This window comes from Parasteatoda tepidariorum, chromosome 2 (assembly GCF_982258835.1).
Source record: "Parasteatoda tepidariorum strain Cologne lab strain chromosome 2, Ptep-v5.0, whole genome shotgun sequence".
NCBI lineage: Eukaryota > Metazoa > Arthropoda > Arachnida > Araneae > Theridiidae > Parasteatoda > Parasteatoda tepidariorum.
Genome location: NC_141756.1, coordinates 12,371,609 through 12,392,100, shown reverse-complemented (window position 1 = coordinate 12,392,100; position 20,492 = coordinate 12,371,609). Strand labels below are relative to the sequence as shown.

The window sequence follows — 20,492 nt, the reverse complement described above, 5'->3', positions numbered from 1 at the left end:
CTTAGAAAATGTGTTGGTTTTAAAAAAAAAAAAATGTTTTAGTTAAATTAGTTTCATTATTCACGAAATATTAGAACTAAAAAACTATAATTTATCCATAACGATTGAGACAGTTTGTAATATTAATGCCAGCCCATATTTTGTTTGTTTACAACCATGTTTAAAATAGTTTAGTCAATATTTTGAACCATGGCAAGCTTTTAACTAAACATTTCTCTTGATTATTTTTCCGAAGGAGAACACATTTTGAGACATCATACAATTAAATATTTACATTCATAGTTTTTTAGCTTATTTTATGTAATATGATGATAAAATTTGCAAAAAAATCTGCTCACCACATAATTTGCTTTCTTTCACAGTTCAATCAAATAACAGTCAAGTCATTTTTTAAATGTAGCCAACACTGCTTAGTAGCATAAATGGTATTAATAGCTTAGGTGACAGCTTTCTTAACCAGATATCAGTAATTAGAAGTAGAATAATACATATAAAGTTATTAAAATTCAAATTAATGCAATTTTAAGGCATTCTTACATCCACATAATTGTACAGAAGTATATACCTAATACTATTAATGATATTATGCATGAATTTACTATTACTAAATACAAAAATATAATTAAATGGAGTTTAGTATTACTAAATACAGAATACTTTCGATATCTTGAAAACCTTGTTATATCAAAAAAAATTTTTTTCTCCTTAGCAATCAACTTTGTATATCCACCTAATATATACTATTAACATTAGTATATCCACCTAATGTCAATTTGAATTCTTATGTCGAAGAGTTTCTTTTCAAAACTTTGTTATGTCAAAATTTTCAAAATAGAAAATGCATTTTTTTGGAAAATTTACAATGTAAGTTTATTGTATACCAATTCTTTCCTAATTAAGCCATAATTATTTTTGTATTACTTTTAAAAATAAAATTATCATTCTTGTATTTAGACTTATAGTCAACTATCATCATTACATACATATGTAATAGTAGTTATTCCTATATTTCATGACTCTACTTTTTAGAGTAATATTTAAAAAAATATTTTTCGACTTTTTAGAAGAAATTTAGTTCTGTACTTGTTATTTTGAAAACTCACTATCTGGAACTTTTATTAGCGTCCCTTCAACTTAAAGATATCGGGAGTATACTATACTACAAAAACTCTCAAAAAGCATGATTTTTATAACTCAAAAATAACATTGTAATGTTAACTATAAAATCATTATAGTTATAAATAAATCTTAAGATTTATACAATGAAAAAAGTATACTGTACTACAAAAACTCTCAAAGAGCATGATTTTTATAACTCAACCTTAACATTGTAATTTTAACTATAAAACCATTATAGTTATAGATAAATCTTAAGATTCATACAAAGAAAAAAAAAAGAAACAAATATCAAAAACAAAAAGGAGCAAAAGGTGATTGAACAAGTGGAAGGAAAAATTAAATGAGATGCAAAATATAAATAAATAACTCAACACTTATAATAATAGACCAATAATGTAAATTATGAATAATAGATACCAAACTTTTTAAAAAAATCAAACAACTTACCTCCAGTGGGACTTGTCTGCTGCCAACAAATAGTCGTTATTTGTCCTAAACCAGTGTCCCACTCATGAGCTACAGTAACTCTGAAAGTTTTAAAACGTGAATATATTATATGGAGCTTCATTGAGATGAAAGTATCAAAATTCAGAATCAATTAAACAAAATTTTAATAATAAATTGGTCGTAAAGTATTAAATTTTTTAAATAATTTTATATGCAGGGTATCTGCTACATTTTAGATTTTCAAATTCATGACTTTTCATGACTAATTCCAAGAATTTTTCATGACTTAACAAAAGTTACTATTTTCTCCAACAATAACAAAAGAATGAATTTAAAAAAGCATTATAATAACATTAATTGAAATGATAGGTATGACCAAAACTGTTATACTCTGCATCTTCATATTTATAGATTTTAAATTTAAAAAAACGGAGTAAAGAAAGAGTTGGAGCAATAAAATAGCTGAAAAAAATACAAAAGCAAATAATTTTTTCTTCTTTTTTTTCTGCAGAATTACATTCCAAAGATATTTTTCTTGTTCATCGAAAAGGAAATAAATACTCCTGATTTTTCTGTTCTCATTTCGAAATAAAAAAATTCGTCAAAGACTGGCTTGCTCCAGCTAGAATTTAAAATTGATAAAATAAAAATAATAAAAATAATTCTGAAATCACGGAAGTTTAAAAGATAATTCGCTCTAGAAATGATGTTTCTTCTTTAATTTTTAATACATTTCTTTTTAAAATATAGAATAAATTTAACAATACTTTTTTTTCCAAAAATTTCTTAAATGCTTGTTGTCTTGGGTGCGTTATTTTTGTGTTAATAAATGGCCTTTGCCTTTATCTGGATGTATGTTATTTATTGAAAATGGTTGCATGGAACCATATCATTACTTAATATGCTTTTATCAGTCTTCGTGCCTTATTTTAAATGATACTTTTTAATATATTAAAATTAAAAAACAGGTTACATTGCTATCAAATGTTCCGTTAATTTCTAAACTCTAATTGAAGTATAGTATTGTTTTATCCAAATTAGTTTAGCACTTTTTTACTATGAGAAAACAATTCAGGCAATCGCTTGTACTCAGAATAAAAAAAACAACCTCACATTTTAAAATCCTATATCGAGCTCACGCTTAACAAACAAGAGAATATTCAGAGTCACTGTTATTTAATAAGGATAAAGCTGAAAATTCCTTTCATTTATTCCCCCACCACCATATCATCTTCAGCCTTTGGACTTTACTCAGAACTGTTGTGCTGTGACCAAGCTCTGTGCATCATGACTTCTCACCATTTTGGCCACAGAGGCAAACGGAAGTTCATAAACAACCACGAGCTACATCATGTATCTGATGTTGCTGCAGAGTTGATGGATAGGCTACAACCCAAAACTCTGTGAATCACACAATGGACAAAAATGGCAAAGACACAGCCAAGTATGAGAAAAGGATGAGGAAATTCAGACCTTCACAGGACGAGGCTTCGCAGCTTGCTCGAACTCTTCAATATCTAAAGATACTTTTTTCTGACAATGAGGTTATCCAGCTTGTGAGAGCATAGCTTTCATGAAACTGTTCCAGTAAATCAAGTCCAGAATACTGAGTTTTTTTTGGGGGGGGCTAATTATCTTTAGATAATTAGCAGTTGAAAGCACAACAAACTCAGCATCATCTAAAAGGGTGAGTCTTAATTAGGCTAGGTACCTCCAAACAATTTCTAGTTACACCCTTTCATTTACTGAACTTTTTACAAGTTTCATATAAAAAAATATATATATAAAAAAATTATTAACTGATTCGAACATGATTTGCATAGTAAACATTTATGGTTTCTTAGTGGCAGGGTTTGTTGATTTAAATCAGCTTGATTTAAATCACGATTTAAATCAAATGATTTTTTTAAAAAAATCATTGATTTAAATCAAAAAAATTTTTTTCAGCTATATATATTGATTTTAAAAGTCAAAAAACAGTGTTTTAAATTTTTGATACTTTTATTATTTTCTTTTCTTAGTATTAAAATTTAATTTAAATAAATTGCTGCATTAATTAATTTTAGTTAATGAAATTACTTTTTTGGTGTGTGTTCAATTCCAACACATTTGAAATTATATTTTTAAAAATGTTTTGATTCTTGAGATTGAAAGTACAGATTAAAGTAAACATTTAATGCTGTCTTAATATAGACTTGCATAGCTGTAGAAAGTAATTAATAAACATGAATATTTTTCAAAAAATGATACAAATAATGTTAATTAAAATTCTACCTTTTGAATGAAAAAGCGTGAATTAAAATCTACATCATATTTTATTGGTGGAAAATGTGTATTTCTGAAGCTTGAGGTTATGTTAAAAAGAAATTACCCTAATATGCCAAAAACAGAAGAAAAAAAAAGAAGAGGGCTGATGAATTCAGATGTATTTTTCCAAATATAGTGTCATTCTTCCCTTTCAAACTCTTTCAAAGTCTATTTGATGCAGTAGGGTTATTAACTGGTATTTTTTTTCTCATAATTTGTTTACAGTATCTTTGACATTATCAGATTTTCTGTAAAGAAATTTTGTGAAAAAAAATTCCAATGAGTAGATAGATTTTCTAACTTTTTTTTTAGCTTAACTTATCCATTTTGATATAGAATTAAAAATGAATATTTTAATATAAAAATATATAGATTAAATATTTATTTATTATTTGATGAATGACTACATTTATAAACACAGTCTGCTACATTTATTTTGTCATTTTAAAAATCAAGAGGAAAAAAAAGAAATCACAATTTTAAATTAAAGTTATGGTTTGCTAACTGAAACTTTGTTTTAATAGTTAAAGTGCACGGTTCTGTCCAAGCCAAATTTACTACCGTTTAACGGTACCTTTACAAATTCAACTTTAGGAAAAATGATAGAATAATCACACATAATACTTTTTCTTAAAATTTTATTTTTGTGTCTCGTAAGAAACGATAAATCCATATTTTTACTCTATTTGTGTTGATTTTTTAATATAATTTTTAAATTTTCGCAAAATAGGTACCTCTCAGAAAAACCCAGACAGACCCCTGAAGTATTCTTTAAATTCTCTATTTAATCTAGTCTTTAAATTTTAATCATGCATTTCTTTCAAAGCCATGTATTATAATGAAAAATTATTTTAGTTAGAGCTTCTAAAATATTGTTACAACATAGTTTTAATATTAAGTTAATTTGATTAAACATTTATAATTTTTTTTAATCATGAATTAAAGTTCTTACAGTGTATTTGAATAAAAATAAAAAAAATCTGATTTAAATCAAAAAAATCTGATTCTTTTGATTTTTTTTAAAAAAATCAAAAAAATCACGAACCCTGCTTAGTGGTTCTTTTTCATTAGGTGAGTGGACATAGTATTTAATTAAGTTGATCTAGTTTAAACTTTTTCTTAGAGTTGTCATAATAAGTAGGGTTAATTGTATAGTAGCGATCAATCCAGGGGTGATTGTGAGCCCAATTAAAAAATCCTGAAAATTTCCTGATTAAAATCATTTATCACGCATTTCAAAAATTTAATAAATCTTATAATCTTTAACAAGTCTTTATGAATTTAAATCATTGATATTTTCACAACGTGAAATTCCATATAAATTATATACAGCATAAGTGAAATTAATAATTAAGTATTTAGTTTAATTTTATCTCTAATCACATTTATTATTCTACCAAAGAAATATATATATTTACAAATGAAAGAGATGCCAAGTATTAATTCTAGTTCTAATATTTTTAAATAAAATATAGAAGAATTTTTATACATAAATGTGATCGATGATTTCTGTAAACTTCTGGACTTTGGATTTCCGGAAATTTCAAGATCGCGGTCAGCGAAAAATCTGGAAATCCGAATTTTTTCCGGAGCACAATCATCTCCGTCAATCATAAATAGTATCCATTTAATCAATTAGCGAAAAATATAAAAACATTTTAGTTACACTCTTCCATCATTAGGCGATACTCTCCAAAACTGAATGTGTCCACTTCTCGTAGCTACGATAAGGTAACAGTATTCACTGCAGTCGCTAAGATTAGAAGATGGCAACCCAAACATACCAGTCCATATCATTTCTACAATATAAAACAATTTTTTTTAAAAAATAATAATATAACATGCACAACAGAACTCCTAGTTTTAATGCAAATTTTAAATAATTAGTAATAATAATTTAATAACAATTTAGTAAAAAATAATTTAGTAATATAAGAAATAATAATTTAGTATTATAAGTAGTAATCATTAATGTTAATAATTTAGTAGTCAGTGTTTTCACTACAGCGCGAGAACGCGAGAATCTCGCATATTTTTTTCTTTTCTCGCATTAAAAAATGATTACCGCGAGAAATTCGCGCATTCTATAAACTAATTTCAAAATTCGCGAATTTCTCACATTTTGAAAAAAATTTCTCATTGCGCCATTTAGAATAAAATCCGTTACATTTTTCTTCCTGGATCTTTCATTATTTTCAACATCTGTCCCATTATCTAGCTTCCCTATTTACCAGTATTGTTCAGAACCTTTAAGAACAACAGAACACCATCCCTCCGAACCACGAAACCTCTTTCAGAACGCATTTCTCTGCAACCACGTGTTTACCGTAGTTATGGTTTCTCCATGTAAGAAGTTCAAATTTTTTGCCCATTAATGTAAGATGGACAAATACCTTGTAAAGGCAATATCTTCTACTCCGAAACGGACAAATGAAAATGAAACAAACGTGGGTAGAAACGATCTAAACGAAACAAACACTCATTTGAGCAACCTAATGAGAATAGCTGATGAAAAAGTAGATGTAGAACATTTTGCATATGATGATGCAGCAAAAATATTCAATGCTTTAAAAATTAGAAGATGTTAAAAATGTATTATAATTAAAGAAATGATTTTTTTTTTGTGCTTTTTATTTTTAGAAATCTCACTTAACTTTCTGAAATCTCACCCTGTTTTTGAGAAAGGGTGAGAAATTCTCACCCATTTTTTTTCTGCGATGAAAACACTGAGTAGTAATAATATAAATAATTTTTAGTTCAAACCGATTATTTTTACAGCAGTTAATAATTTTATTCCTTGAAAAATAAATTCTCTTGTAATTTTCTCCCAATTTAAAATTTTTGATAGTAAATTTTCACATGTACTGAAAACTAGACCCAACAAAATTGGCTGTGATAGTTATTTACAATTTTAAAATTTCACAATAACAATTACAATTTTAAAAAATCTATTTACATACAATTTTAAAAATCAAAATATAAGAATTCTAAAAATGGTCAGAATTACCACATTTTTCTCAACTTTTACATTCACGTCAATTCTGTTTACTCCAACATTAATTTCAACAGATTGAAAACATTAAGATAATCATCACTGTTTTAATTTTCATTTTCGCTTCAAGATTTTCAGTTAAAAAGGTTTGATCTTTTGAAGTGACAGAGTAATTAATGCAAAATGTATCTAAAAATATGTTTTTATTATTTCTTTTTGAACATTAAATGTCCAAAAAAAAATTAAATACAATACTGGAAAATGTTCAAAACATCAAGTGAAAATTTGCAATAGGAATGTTTGAACACCTTCTTAATAAAAAATTATTAATAGTTAATATAAAACTTTTTTTTCAATATACAGTGAATTCTCGATAACTCGAATCTGATAGGACTGACGAAAAACTTCGACATATCAGAAGTTAGTTAGTTAGTTTCGGTTTTGAACTTTCAAAATATTGTCGCATTATTTAATTAATGCTTATTAATTACAAATCTTCTAAATGCTTACAATATTTAAGATCATTTTTCTGACAAGCCATTTACGATAAGACTGTTAGAAGCACTTTATGATACCCTGGTCCATCGGCTGCAACTTTGCTGTTGTATTTGGCGGGAGAAACTGCAAGTTTACTGCTTTCAAATTAGGTAGATCACTATGCGCTGTACATTTATTCATAAAGAGTATCACTTTTCTTTTTTTAGCGAAGAATTTCCGATCCAATTTTCTTACATAGTCTTCAAATAAAACTGATGTCATCCAGAACTTTTTGTTAGACTTGTAATCCAAAGGATATGTTTTTACATTCTTGAAACATCGGGGATTTCGGTATTTTCCGATAACAACTAAGGGCAATTTCTCTGTCCCAGACGCATTTCCTCCAACTAGGACAGTCAAACGTTCCTTGCTCATTTTACCCCCTGAGCAGTTTTCATCCTTAAATGTCATAGTCTTATTTGGAAGACATTTAAAAAATAAAACCATTTCATCAATATTGAAAACATCATTTTAACTGTATCCTTGAAGTAAATTTGGTAACGTTTCATTTAATCACTGTTCACATACTTTAAGAGGGACAGCTTTAGCTTCTCCATGAAGAATGCGAAGGACATTGTGCGTGTTTTGCAAAGGAAGGGGCAAGATATCAGCTCCTGGTTTTTTTTTCTTGCTTTAAAAGATCCAAAAAAAAAATCGAGTTAAATAGAGTACAATTCGAGTAATCGAGAATAATTAACATGAAATTGAAGATAAAAGGGTCGGGATCTCATAAAAAAATCGAGTTATAGTAATATTCGAGTTATTGTACTTCGAGTTATAGCGAATTGACTGTATATATATATACACACACTTGGTCCTCTGGATTATATTGAAATATATACCTAAAATATTGAACAGACATAGTTTTGTAGATAACTACTACCACCAAATACTAATCTTCTTCTTCCACTTCTAATTTAATATTGTCCTTTTAGGTATCTAATTTGAAGTTTCGGAAAAAGAGACACGGTGCACAGCTTAGAGCACAGCTGCAAAACATCTTGATTCTCCTGCTAATAGTTTGTGCAAAACAAAATCACATTAGATTTAATGCTGAATATATTAAGAACATTCCTCAGTCAAATTTTTATATCAGAATAGCTCCAAAGATCTCTCTAAAAAGTGAGAAACTTCCAATTTTTTATTTAGATAGTTGTTCCCTTACAGGAATGAACAGCTCTCACAGCAAAACTTTCTAAAACGGCTGTAAATTTTTATTATTATGATATATACAGAATAATTTTATTAGAAAGTTAAATAGAAAATAATTTCTGCAATAACAAAGTAGCTCTCAAAAGACTTTGTAAAAATATTACCTACACAGATTTTACATTAGCAATGCAATCTGACTTAATAGTGTCCAAATAAAATAACACACATACGTAAATTTTTCACTTTTAATGGCCAATATGCAATTGTATAGAGAGTTATAGCTTCAGCAAATATTTAAGTAATTTTAGCTGGCAAAAGTAATAATTCAAACAAAGCATCTTTCCCTCCGAGAGAAGTTGAATTTAATTTACAACGCAAAAGCTAAAATTTAATTATTATTTAAATATTTACTTATAAAAAGAATTAAAGTTACAACTATATTTAAATAATCAATCAATGAAAGAAATAAAAAAATTACAATGTAACAAAAAAAAAAATGATTATGCATCATACCAATAGGAGCCATTCTAAAAATCTCTTCTCTAAGTGCATCGATGGTTGATGTGTCGGAAATATTAAGAGTTTTAAGAGAAGAATTAGAGTATCCAGAGTCTTCTTTTATAGTAGGTTCATAATCCTCCTCAGAGCTATCACGATGCTTTCTTTTCGTTCTGGGAGTTCGTTTAAAATGTTTTGTTCTTTTACCCTTTTTTGGTGATTTTTCTTCATTTTTTCTTTCTTCAGAAACTGGACTATTATTCCTCTTTATTATTTCAGTTATGTCACAAATTACTTTCCATTCTTTGTCTATCTCTTCATAAAGCTCAAGTCTGTGATCCATAGTCAAAGTAGCTAATAAACACCTAAATTGTTATGGAACTTTAAAAATTGCGAACAAAAATAAAAATAAGTAGAAAGAGAAAACTATGAGCAAAATTTTTCTTTATTTTTAAAAACAGATGGAAAAAACAGAAGAATATTAAAAGAACAATTGAAAAATGGAAGCTAATAAACGAATAATGCTATATCACTGAAAATTAAATGCCCCCCTTTTTTTAGAGACTAAGAGCTCCCGATCACCTGCCTCATGCTGGGTTTTTATTCATCATTGTTTTTTTTTAAAAAATAAAGTTGATAAAAGATTAGAAAAATTTTTTAATAATAGATTTAATTAATAATAGTTGTTAAGTAAATAATTAAAATAATTTATGTAAGAACATTTTGTTAATATGTTAATCATAAAAAAATGAACAATTACCTAGATTTCAAAATCAATCAACAGTACTTAAAATATTTAAATTAAAAAATACATCAAGATCAACACACTAAAAGGTAATAAATGAGAAGTAATTTTATTTGTTGACAATATATAACGATAGTCTTATATCACATAACAGTTCAAATTAGAAACAGTTTTCCTTTCTTGACTCTTGAGTTATATACACTTTTAAAAATTTCAGTATAACATATCTGATTGAAAAATACTAATTATTTAAAGAAAAATAAGTAAAAAAAAAATAATAGGTAAAAAAATTACGGAAAAACATTTAAAATATGAATAACTTTTGAGCAAATTGAAATTTTTAAAAAAAAAACTCATGTTGAGTTCATAAACAAAAATGCACTTTCAGTAGGCACATCAAATTTCAACTCAGTAGTTGCATTTCTGTAGTCTACAGAGTGGCTTGAATGGCATTTTGAATGGAGATTGTTTAATAGTTAATCAATCTCCAACAATTATTGAATATTTTTTTTAATCCATTGTACTCCTTATACTCTACACACCTTAGTAATTTCAAGTTTCTAAAGCTTTTGCACTACAAAACGCCATGTAAAGTTGAGCATCCAAAATAGTGTCGCCAGTAGCGGAAGCCTATGATTTTTAACATAGAGCTATATTTCAGAGTTAAAATAGTATGCAAAGTTGAAGGTTATCTATAAATATTTTTTTGAACCTATTGCATAATATACTAACATCTTAGTCAGATAAAAGTAACCAAATGTGTGAGAGCTGATTGATAAATTTTAGACTGCTCATCAACTCCCTTTTTTTTAATTTTTATCTTACATAATATTTATAATCTCTCTAAAAGCAGAGGAGCTAATTTTCTAAACTATCTATCTGTAATCAGAAGTACAGTCACAATAACACAGAAATATATATAGTTAGTGGTTATGAAAAAAAATATGCAAGAATTTACATTTAAATAAAAAATAGTAACACTATATTAAAAATTATACAACACTGAAATTTTTTATTTCATTATAAAATGATAAAATGAAATTGATTACTAGACATCAATAATTTAATTTTTGGTTAAATTAGTCTTACAAACTTTTTGTCATCCTGCATTTGAACCATTAAAAATTTTTGCTCACTGCATTTCTGATTTATCTATATGTTCTTTTGCTTCTCGATATGGATAGAAGATTAAGTTTCAGGATAGCTTGATGAATGGAAGAAAAATAAGAAATCTTAGCACTTTTTTTATTTCTTCTGTCAATCAAATTGTTTTTGTTTTTTATTTATTATTTTTAAAAATGCCCAAGGAGTAGAAAAAAATAATTGTAGGTAAGTGGAAAACAACAAGTTTCATAACTCTTGATAGTTAAAGGGGGGAAAAATTATTTCAAACAAATTATTACAAGAATTTTCAAATACTGAAATTTGTACTGAACCTCAAGACCATAATCTTAATTATGAAATTGCAATAATTACGAAATCACACTAATTGGCCCCTCCGAATAACTGATAATATAAACATTTTTTTGTATTTAATAATAGAATTGAACCTCATTAATGTGAACTTAAAGGAGACCAAAAAATTATTTCTGTCCAAAGTAGTTCAGAATTTTTTTCATTAAAATTATAAATCATAATTCATAAGACTGAAGAACATAAATAACAACAATCGTAAGTAGAAAAAAATGTGGCTCAAACTAAATATGTGACAAAGAATAAGAGAATATTACCTATTATTCTTCGCAGCTCCTCTTGGGGACCACCTGCAACAACGAAAGCTTCTAAATGGTTCAGCTCTTTCTGGTGGTTTAGGATACATTGTAGTGTCCATTAGGATATTGTGCAGGTTTTCTGAAAAGAAAAATATTAAATCACTGTTTAAAAAATTAACAGTCAATTGATACAGATAATTCACAAATTCTTTTTCTTCCTCTATTGGCATGACAGCCCTTTGGGGGCCAGAGCCTTCCTCCATTCTGTTCTTTTCATTGCGATTATTCTCAAGTTAGTAATTCTTAGGATTTTCCTCTTCCACACTGTCAAGTCATCTGGTTTTAGGCCTACCTCTAGCTCTAATTCCAATTAGTTTGTAATTAAGTTCAAGGAAGAAGGGCCCATTCGACAGGTGTGACTCGCAAGCTTTAAGCGACTTATTTTGATGTATTTGTAGATATCAGAGCTTCCTTGAATAGTCTTTATAGCTCAAAATTATGTTGTTGCCTCCATAAGCAATCCACATTTATAAAATTCACAAATTGAAAACATAAAACAAAATATTTAAAAATAAAAACTTTAAAAACCCAGTAACAAATAAAAAGATATCAAGGCTCAAAAATCTAGAACCTTTACAAAACTTGAATAAGATATTTCATTGTAAACAATATTCAAAAACCTGTCAACAGTTAAACTTTATTATCTTTCTTATTTCATACAAACTAAAGATAAAACTTCCTAGAACAAACATATTTACAGACTATAAAATTTTTTAATGACAAACACTATGAGTACAATGGAAAAAAAAATCTCCTTTAAAAATTTAAACATTTTTGCAAAAAACATACATGCAGAAAATAGACAAAATTATCATTTAAAGTTCATTATCATCATCAAATTCATTATCGTTTAAATTCATTCATTATCATAATGTAGACACTAATTTTCAAACCACACATAATAGTTAATCAATTTTCAAGAAAAGTGTTTACAAATCTCAATTGATTGAGAGATATTTAAATTAAAGAAATTTCTTCATTTGTAAAACTGCTTCCTTTTATTTGCTTGATTTTTCATTAAGTAAAATTAATAAGCAATGCTGATTCAATTAAATGCATCTTAATCTCTCCCTTCTGTTAGTTAAAAATCTTTTTCTGAAAAAATAAAATTGAACAAAAGATTCAAATAATAATCACTATTAATTTTTTTAATCACTATTATTATTTTATTTTCAATTTTTCTTGTTTACAACTGTAAAAGTTAATAGGGTTGCATGGAGAAATAAAATTTGTAGAATTGTGTTACACAAATCTTCTAGAGTATTGTCGTAAGGGAAAATAAATGTCTCCGAATTGGAAAAAAAAATCAACTGCAATCATAAAAAATTTTATAATTTTGAAAAAGAATTGCAAAAAGGAAGATGGAAAAATGAGATTATTGAGTTATTGACATTGGTAGAAATTTCAGAAATATTTACATGTGGCCTCTACAACTGTAATACTAGAAAGATATATTAAATGAATAATATTTGCCTCTATCTCTCATTGTCCTGACACATCGGAATGGATTGGGAGGAAGCGTGACATCCTTTAAAACAAGTGATTCCTTTGATACTAAGATGACTTGCTTGTGAAGGGGAGAAGGAAAACCACTTTCAACTGGGCTGCTGTGGGAAGTCTGAAATACACAATTTCATATTATATGCTAACAAAATAGCTCATTTAGTTAATTACGTTAAAATAGGTTAAAGATTGATTCTGAATTCCAGTACCTAGAATAAAATTTAATAAGTTTGACCAAATAAAACTACAGCGAAACCTGACTAGTTGACTACCTGGTTTGTCAAATAAAAAGGAGCAAAAGGTTTTTAACCAGACCCTATCTATCACATATACTGACTTCGGAAATAAGTCAAATTTGTTTAAGGCTGTTGGTATTAAATCCTACTCGAATTCCTTAATAAATTGAAGTGGGAAAACTGTTTCAGAATATTTTTTATACCATTACGTAATGCATTAAATTTTTACTGAATTAGTAGTAACTCCTTTATCAGACGACCCTATGGCAAACTATTGAGAACTTTTGCAACAAATAGGTTTGCAACTATAACAAAATCAATTTTAAAATGTTGAAAAAAGTATATTATTTGGTTTTTTCTTTGCATTTATGTTCTTGTAGAATGGTATTTTATGAAGTTTACAGACTGTAAATATATATATATATATATAAAATAAAATAAAAAAAAATTTGGGGGGGGGGAGGAAAAGAGGTTTGCTTATTTTAATGGTTAAAAAGAATGTGGAAAACGGATGTGTACTTCTCTATTCAATTCATCAAATTGTAATTTATTCTGTAATTAATCTCATTTCTAAAAAAGTAAAGGAGTACTTAATAAATAAAATTTCAAAGTCATGTTAAAAAAAATTAACTAATTTTATCTTTATTTTGAAAGATAATATCTAAAACAAATAACATAATTTGTATGCATACAAGAATAACATATAATTATAAAAAAAAAATAACAACAATGATAGATCACTATAAAGATATGCACCACAAGTGGTCAACTGACATAGTTTCATTACATTAGAAAATGCATGATGTATGAAATATAAATGCATATATCCTCTTTATTATTGAATTAAATATTTTATTTTTCTTATACTAACCTTATAAGGATATTGCTAACGTAATATAACAAAAAAAAATTTACAAAATTACTCTTTTTAAAAAAATATATGAAAAAAAATAACAGGAATAAGAACAGAGAATAAATATATAAAAATAAGTCATTTGCAACCTAAATTACTTGTAAGTTAAATGCTTTGAAAAGACTAAGGAGCTGTTGATATGAACAAGGATGAAAATTTTGTCTTTCTCAATGGCACTGTCTTTTTTTTTTTTTTTTTACTATATTAATACGAGTTTAGTGACAATAGGTTTTCTGATATCCACTGAAAGGAATAAGTACCAAAGTTATTGGGGGAGATTTCTGTATTGTGATCTGTGGCAGAATAATCGCCAAGTCTTGGCAACTTCCGGACAGTGGCCGATGAGAAAATAAAACAAACAAAAAGGGACCAACTCTAAAGGTATAACTCCGAGCCACCCACGGGCAAACACCTACATGTTTTTCTTAAAAAATTTCAAGTTTAAAATCTATTTGGCACCTTGGGTATTGCAGTTGGTGCGACAGATCACTATACGAAAATATCCCCAAGTTATTTATGTCTAAACAGTTTTCTTAAAATCAGAAAATGAAAAAGAATATAGCCTAATTAGAAACTGAACTGCATTTAGAATTATAGTTCAATCAGATATAAGAATAGCAATTAGAATCATATTTTAGAATATAATTCTTATAAGATAATACTAGTTATATATTAGAGCTGCATTTAAAATTAAAAATATTTTAAAACACAACTTTTCAATTTAAAATAAATTATGAGTTTTTACAATATGAGAAATAGTATGCGACCTTTTTTGGATTACGCTAAATTTGCTTCAGTTTCCAATTACGTTGATCTCATTATTATTTCATAGATATAGACAGATTTTAAACAAAATTATGTACAAAAAAAACAAACAATAATTTCAAAAATAAAAAACCAAAACATTGAATTGCAAAAATATAACACATGGAGGGGATTCCAAAAAACAATAATAACCAATATGTAAATTGCTTTGGCTGTACACAAAGCTATCTTATTGTCACTGGACCAATCTAATGAGAAGTTCCGATTAATTTCTCCGGGTAAAGAAATGTTTTGTACCATCATAGCACTAGCCATAATTTTACAAATAGTATAAAACCAATATAGTTATTGAATAATTTATTATATTAATGCAGAACGAAATTTTTATAAGGATTACATAAGCGACAGTGAGAAAACGGCTCAAAGATGTTTACAAACAAAAACAACGCGGAACTTTTGCTGCTTATTTCTGTTACTTTTAGTACCTTTTCATCTTTCGAAACAAGTGCACTTAGGGTTGGAAACAGTAGTGCGGATTGCTCTCACTACCAATCAGAATACAAGCCAAAATATTCCCTATGAAAAAACTCACCAATCAAATTCTTCAATTTTCAATGCGGAGAAGTGCGTAAGCAGCATTTATTGAGACTTGCCCTCAAACCTGCAGAAAAAAAACTTTCAAGCTGCGCTTGTACTTTTGACTTAAGACTTCACTTATCTTATGTACTTTCACACATTGTAAAAAGAGAGCGAGGAAGTTATCCAGAAATGTGACAGGTATTGGACAAGTCAAGTTTTTAGGGACATTCTCACTTTCTTACATGACATCGTGGACTGATCGTACAGACATGGGTTCCCAGTAGAGCACCGAAATATCACTGGCTGCTGTCAGAAAGCGGATGGGTGACCACTTTGATCAGCCTGCGTAGGGATCAAGGGTGCAGGGAGCGATCGCAATTTCGATCCTCTGCAGAGGATCGAAATTGCGATGGCATGTCTTCGGATCATCCTCAATGCTGTTTACGAGACCATCGCCAATAGCCCATTGTGAAGCTCTAGTGCAGCGTAAATAAAGTTCCTATACCTACCTTAACTGCAAAAGCTCCAATAAATTACGTGACTTACACCCTACTCAGAATATACCCAATTTTAATCTCCACTAAATAACTTTATTCACCCTGTGTGGCGATTATTGGTTTTGCCTTCTACTAATCAGTATCATAATTACTATTATCTGATATATAACTTTTATGCGACGGATCTAAGGCTAAAATTTAACTGATTGAGCATTAGACCATTTTTCTGAAATCTTTGTAACCGGACAACGTACATTCTAATTAGTCTAGTTTACGGGTAAGGAGATTTCTGGTCAAGGCGCCTTTGCACTAGAAAGTGACCGGGTTATATTTAATTAGTAACACTGTAACCATAGGCGTCGTTGAGGGAGGGGGAAATGTGGTTATATGTCTCCCTCAATAATTAAAAATCTCTATAAGCCCCCTTAAATATTTCAGACAAATAATGAAAATTTTCGTAAATTATCATCAAATTAAAGTTTTTAAGGGGACACTTCAGGTTCAAAATGATTTTTTTTAAATATCAACCAATTTTAATGAAAATTTCATAGATTGTGAATAAAGCATTTAGAAAGATATTCCCAAAATTTGAAGCAAAAATATTAATTTGTTGAAAAGTTATAATTTTTTTAATAATTTATCCGCAAGTTAAATTACTAAATGTTCCAATATTTCAAAATGTTTCCTGCGCATGAGTTTTTATCGTAGCTGTATGAAACTCATTTATATTACAGTTTGAATAAGTATAAATAAAATTGGATATGTTTGAACAACTTAGCACTTAATTTTAAACAAATAAAAAATCAAAATATCATAGTCTTTATATAATTTTTAAAAATTGAAATTTAAATAACAATTTAAAGTAATTTAAAAAATATTCAGTGAGTATTCAGCTTTCATTTATATCACATTGGTTACGGAACATTAGACCAATCATATATATGAGAAAAAAATAAAGATTTATTCAAAACTCATGCGCAAGGAACTTTTCGAAGTTTGAATATTATCGTAAAAAACAACATTGAGAAAAAACAGTTTAACTATAAAAACAGACAGTTTACATAACCTTGTTTACAAATCTTGAAATGCTTATAACTTTGCAAAAAATGAATGAAATTGAAAAATTTTTCTTTTAAATTGTAGCTAGATATAAGTATTATTTTTTGAAACAAAAATTGAAAAAAGTATAATTTGGTCGATTTTTGGGTTTTCCATCGTGAAGTGTCCCCTTAAGCTGTAAAACAAAAATGAGATTAAAAATAATCAATCTCTCTGCAGGTATTTAGCACATTTCAGATTTTCTCCTTTATGTCTATTTAATTTTTCTCTTTCAAAAAGTTCTAATAAAAACTGTCCTTTTAAAACTGCCTGCTACCAAAGCCTTAGCTAATATGTACATTTATTTTTCATTAAAAATTATAAAATGCAACAAATATATGGTGCATTCTACACCAAAGGGGAGCTGCAGTTTTTCCCATTGGACATGAGCAGGTTACTGTATCCAATCTATTTCGGACACCGTTTGAATTAATGTTTTAAAAATAGTAGAAATGAAATAAACCAGCGGAAAAAATACACAATATTAAGCAAGAGTTTTATAATTAAATTAATGTATACGAAGATTTCGAAAGTAAATAAAAATACCTAATAGATGCTAAAAAAAAAAACTTAAAAAAAAAAAACTAACAAAGCAGCTATAACCTTGTCAGTAATACATTCGTCGAAATTTAAATAAAATATTTTTTATTTGGAGGATAAACTTTTAATTACTACTTTGATGAGAATGAAATAACAAAATAAAATTTCCAGGACTTATAACACCAAATAAGTCAAAAAGAGCCATATCTTCCGAAGTATAGAAACAATGTCACTAAAAAAATGCGTTTCAAGACATTAAACATTAATTTCCCTTCGAATCGATCGAACAGATTTGAGTTCATGCATTTTAATACTTATTTTTTTTTGCTAAAAATAAAACCATCTTTTCGAAAATACCTCTTTGAACAAATAGTTTTAGTAAGCAATATTCAACTTAGGTGAACTGAACTCTGCCTCTTATTCTAACTGAAGGTGAAATTTCAAGGTTTGTATTAAAAACACTATGAATACAAACCATAATCAGGATTTCCAGGAAACCATATTTCTCAACCAACCATGTTGGGGAAACATTTCTATAATTTCCATTTGACTTTTTTGAGTAAAAGATAAGCATCAATTAAAGTTGATAAGAAAATCTAAAAATATGTATAGTGAAGATTGTAAAATCATCATTAGAAAACGTACAGAATAGAATATCATTGCAAGGAATTTGATTATATTATATTATTTCATAAATATAAAATGGAAATTAGATGCACATTACCTTAAAGAACTTCAGAAAACATGGTTCGAAAAAAATAAGTTTTTTTTTTAAAAACACAGTTAACTTTTCATTTGTTGCTGAACTACAACATAAGTCTAATTTTAGACAAATCATTTTACTACACTATATGCTACCATTCTTCTTTTTTCAATTAATCAAATGCCATCAGGAAAAGCAATGAAGAAAAATTATATAAGTTCTGATTATCAGGATTGAATGATGGCAAAATAAAAAATTTTAAAGACCCTTTATACTGCTTTCGTAAAGAAATTTTCTTTACTTGTTAAACAAATTACTTAACATATTTGGATTGACAACATCGCATGAAAATTGCATGCATAACTAATTGCAAGTGGGGTAAGACCAGGTAGCTAAAATATGAAGGCATGTTGGAGGTAAACTGTTAAGTTATAGAAAATGTCGATTTTTATCAAGATATTCATTGTTTAGTTGTGTACAAACTATCATTCTTGAAAAGTCCCTACTATTTTTATAAATGATTTTCTAGAAAAAGTCAAATCACCACCAAGTAAACATCTTAACTCTGTGGGAAATTTAGAAATATTAATATTTCTGTAAAAAAGTAGCAAACATATCTATTTTAAAAGAAAATTATGCATGCAATTTTCATGCGATATTGTCAAGGATGCATTCATGGAAGAGGGTCAGCCCAAAATTAAATTCAAATATATTTAGTAATTTGTTTAACAAGTAAAGAAAATTTCTTTACGAAAACAGTATAAAGGGTCTTCAAAATTATACAAAACATGAGAATAAGGCTTTTCAACACAGACAGACTGCAGGGGTGATTGTGAGCCCAACTCAAAATTCCGTGAATAAAATCATTATAATGATCAATGATTTAAATCATTGATATTTTCACATGAAATTCTAAATAAATTATATGCAGCATAATTTAAATGAATAATTATGTATACATTTACTTTTATCTCTAATCGCATTTATTATTCTAGTTCTAATATTTTTAAATAAAATGTACAAGAATTTTTATACATAAATGTGATTGATGATTTCTTGAAATACCTGGACTTCGGATTTTCGGAGCACAATCACCCATGTGACTGAAGTCAATATTATAGAATCTTCGGGACTGGTAAAGTAATTAAATATTTGTCCGCTAAGAAAAATAATTTTGACACTAGTGGCTCTTTTTCCTTTACTGGGTTAGGATTTCATTGACTTCTTAACTCTCAACAAAATCTTGGATACACTATTATTTTTCTTTTATAAATTAACTGAAATTATTATGTAAATCAATTCATCAAAATACAAATCTAGAGTCAGCAAAAGAAAAATAATAAATCATTAAGTATAAAATTTAGTTAAAGGCTTGTCAAATCAAGTTTTTTTTTTTAAATATTTTAATAACTTCTAAATTATCTTTTCTGCACATGTAGTTTCTGAACTATCTTTTTTGGCAAAAAAATCATTAAAGGCTTACACTTAAGACTAATTCCAGCTTACTAATGACTTAACTTTTTGAAACATATTTTTCAAACCCTACATTTTCAGAGTCAAGAATGGGAGTATGTTGAGAGAAAAAACATTCCTTTTAAAAAAAATTACACTATTGAATAAAAAATTATAAAAATAATTTCTGAATTTAGGGATTGTTTATACAATTTTGTGATTATTTACTCATTTACACAACTTAATGAAAATTGCATTGAAGCAAAATGAAATAAATCTAAGGCTCAGTCTAAAACTTATTCTTAATGACTTTTATTATAACTAACTGTATAAAGTAAAGCACGCCCACAACAGCCTTATGTGGGCCAGGGGGTCATGGAGGTTAAGGCTCCACAATTTCGAGATTAACAGCATGATTGTGGCAACGTGGACAGTGCACAGGCAGTTTTTCGTCCCAGACAAGCTGGTATCCTAAGATCTGAATCTAGGTGAGCTTCACACCGCCGCTGGGGAATGAACACCAGTTCTTCAAAAAGACAGTTCAGTGCTTTAAACACTGAGCCATCGCGGCATCAACTGTACAAGGGAAATATAAATATTATTTAATTGTTACCAAAACTAATAAATGACACAAATC

At 27.8% G+C, this 20,492-nt stretch overlaps 1 protein-coding gene across 2 annotated transcripts in view; it reads right to left on the bottom strand.

Annotated features, from left to right (window-relative positions):
• Positions 1-15,447, bottom strand: part of LOC107440727 (general transcription factor 3C polypeptide 4) — a 34,043-nt gene extending 18,596 nt beyond the window's left edge. Inside the window, exons 1-6 of one of the 2 annotated variants that reach the window (XM_087156874.1) lie at positions 15,179-15,447; positions 13,043-13,187; positions 11,528-11,648; positions 9,068-9,417; positions 5,540-5,672; positions 1,567-1,646 (exon numbers count right to left, since the gene is read on the bottom strand). In XM_087156874.1, coding sequence (XP_087013000.1) covers positions 1,567-1,646; positions 5,540-5,672; positions 9,068-9,417; positions 11,528-11,648; positions 13,043-13,187; positions 15,179-15,301 — 952 coding nt within the window. In that variant the 5' untranslated portion in view covers positions 15,302-15,447. Of the gene's footprint in view, positions 1-1,566; positions 1,647-5,539; positions 5,673-9,067; positions 9,418-11,527; positions 11,649-13,042; positions 13,188-14,988 lie in introns of both variants that reach the window. The other variant, XM_087156875.1, reaches the window with a different exon arrangement.
• Positions 15,448-20,492: the final 5,045 nt, after the last annotated feature.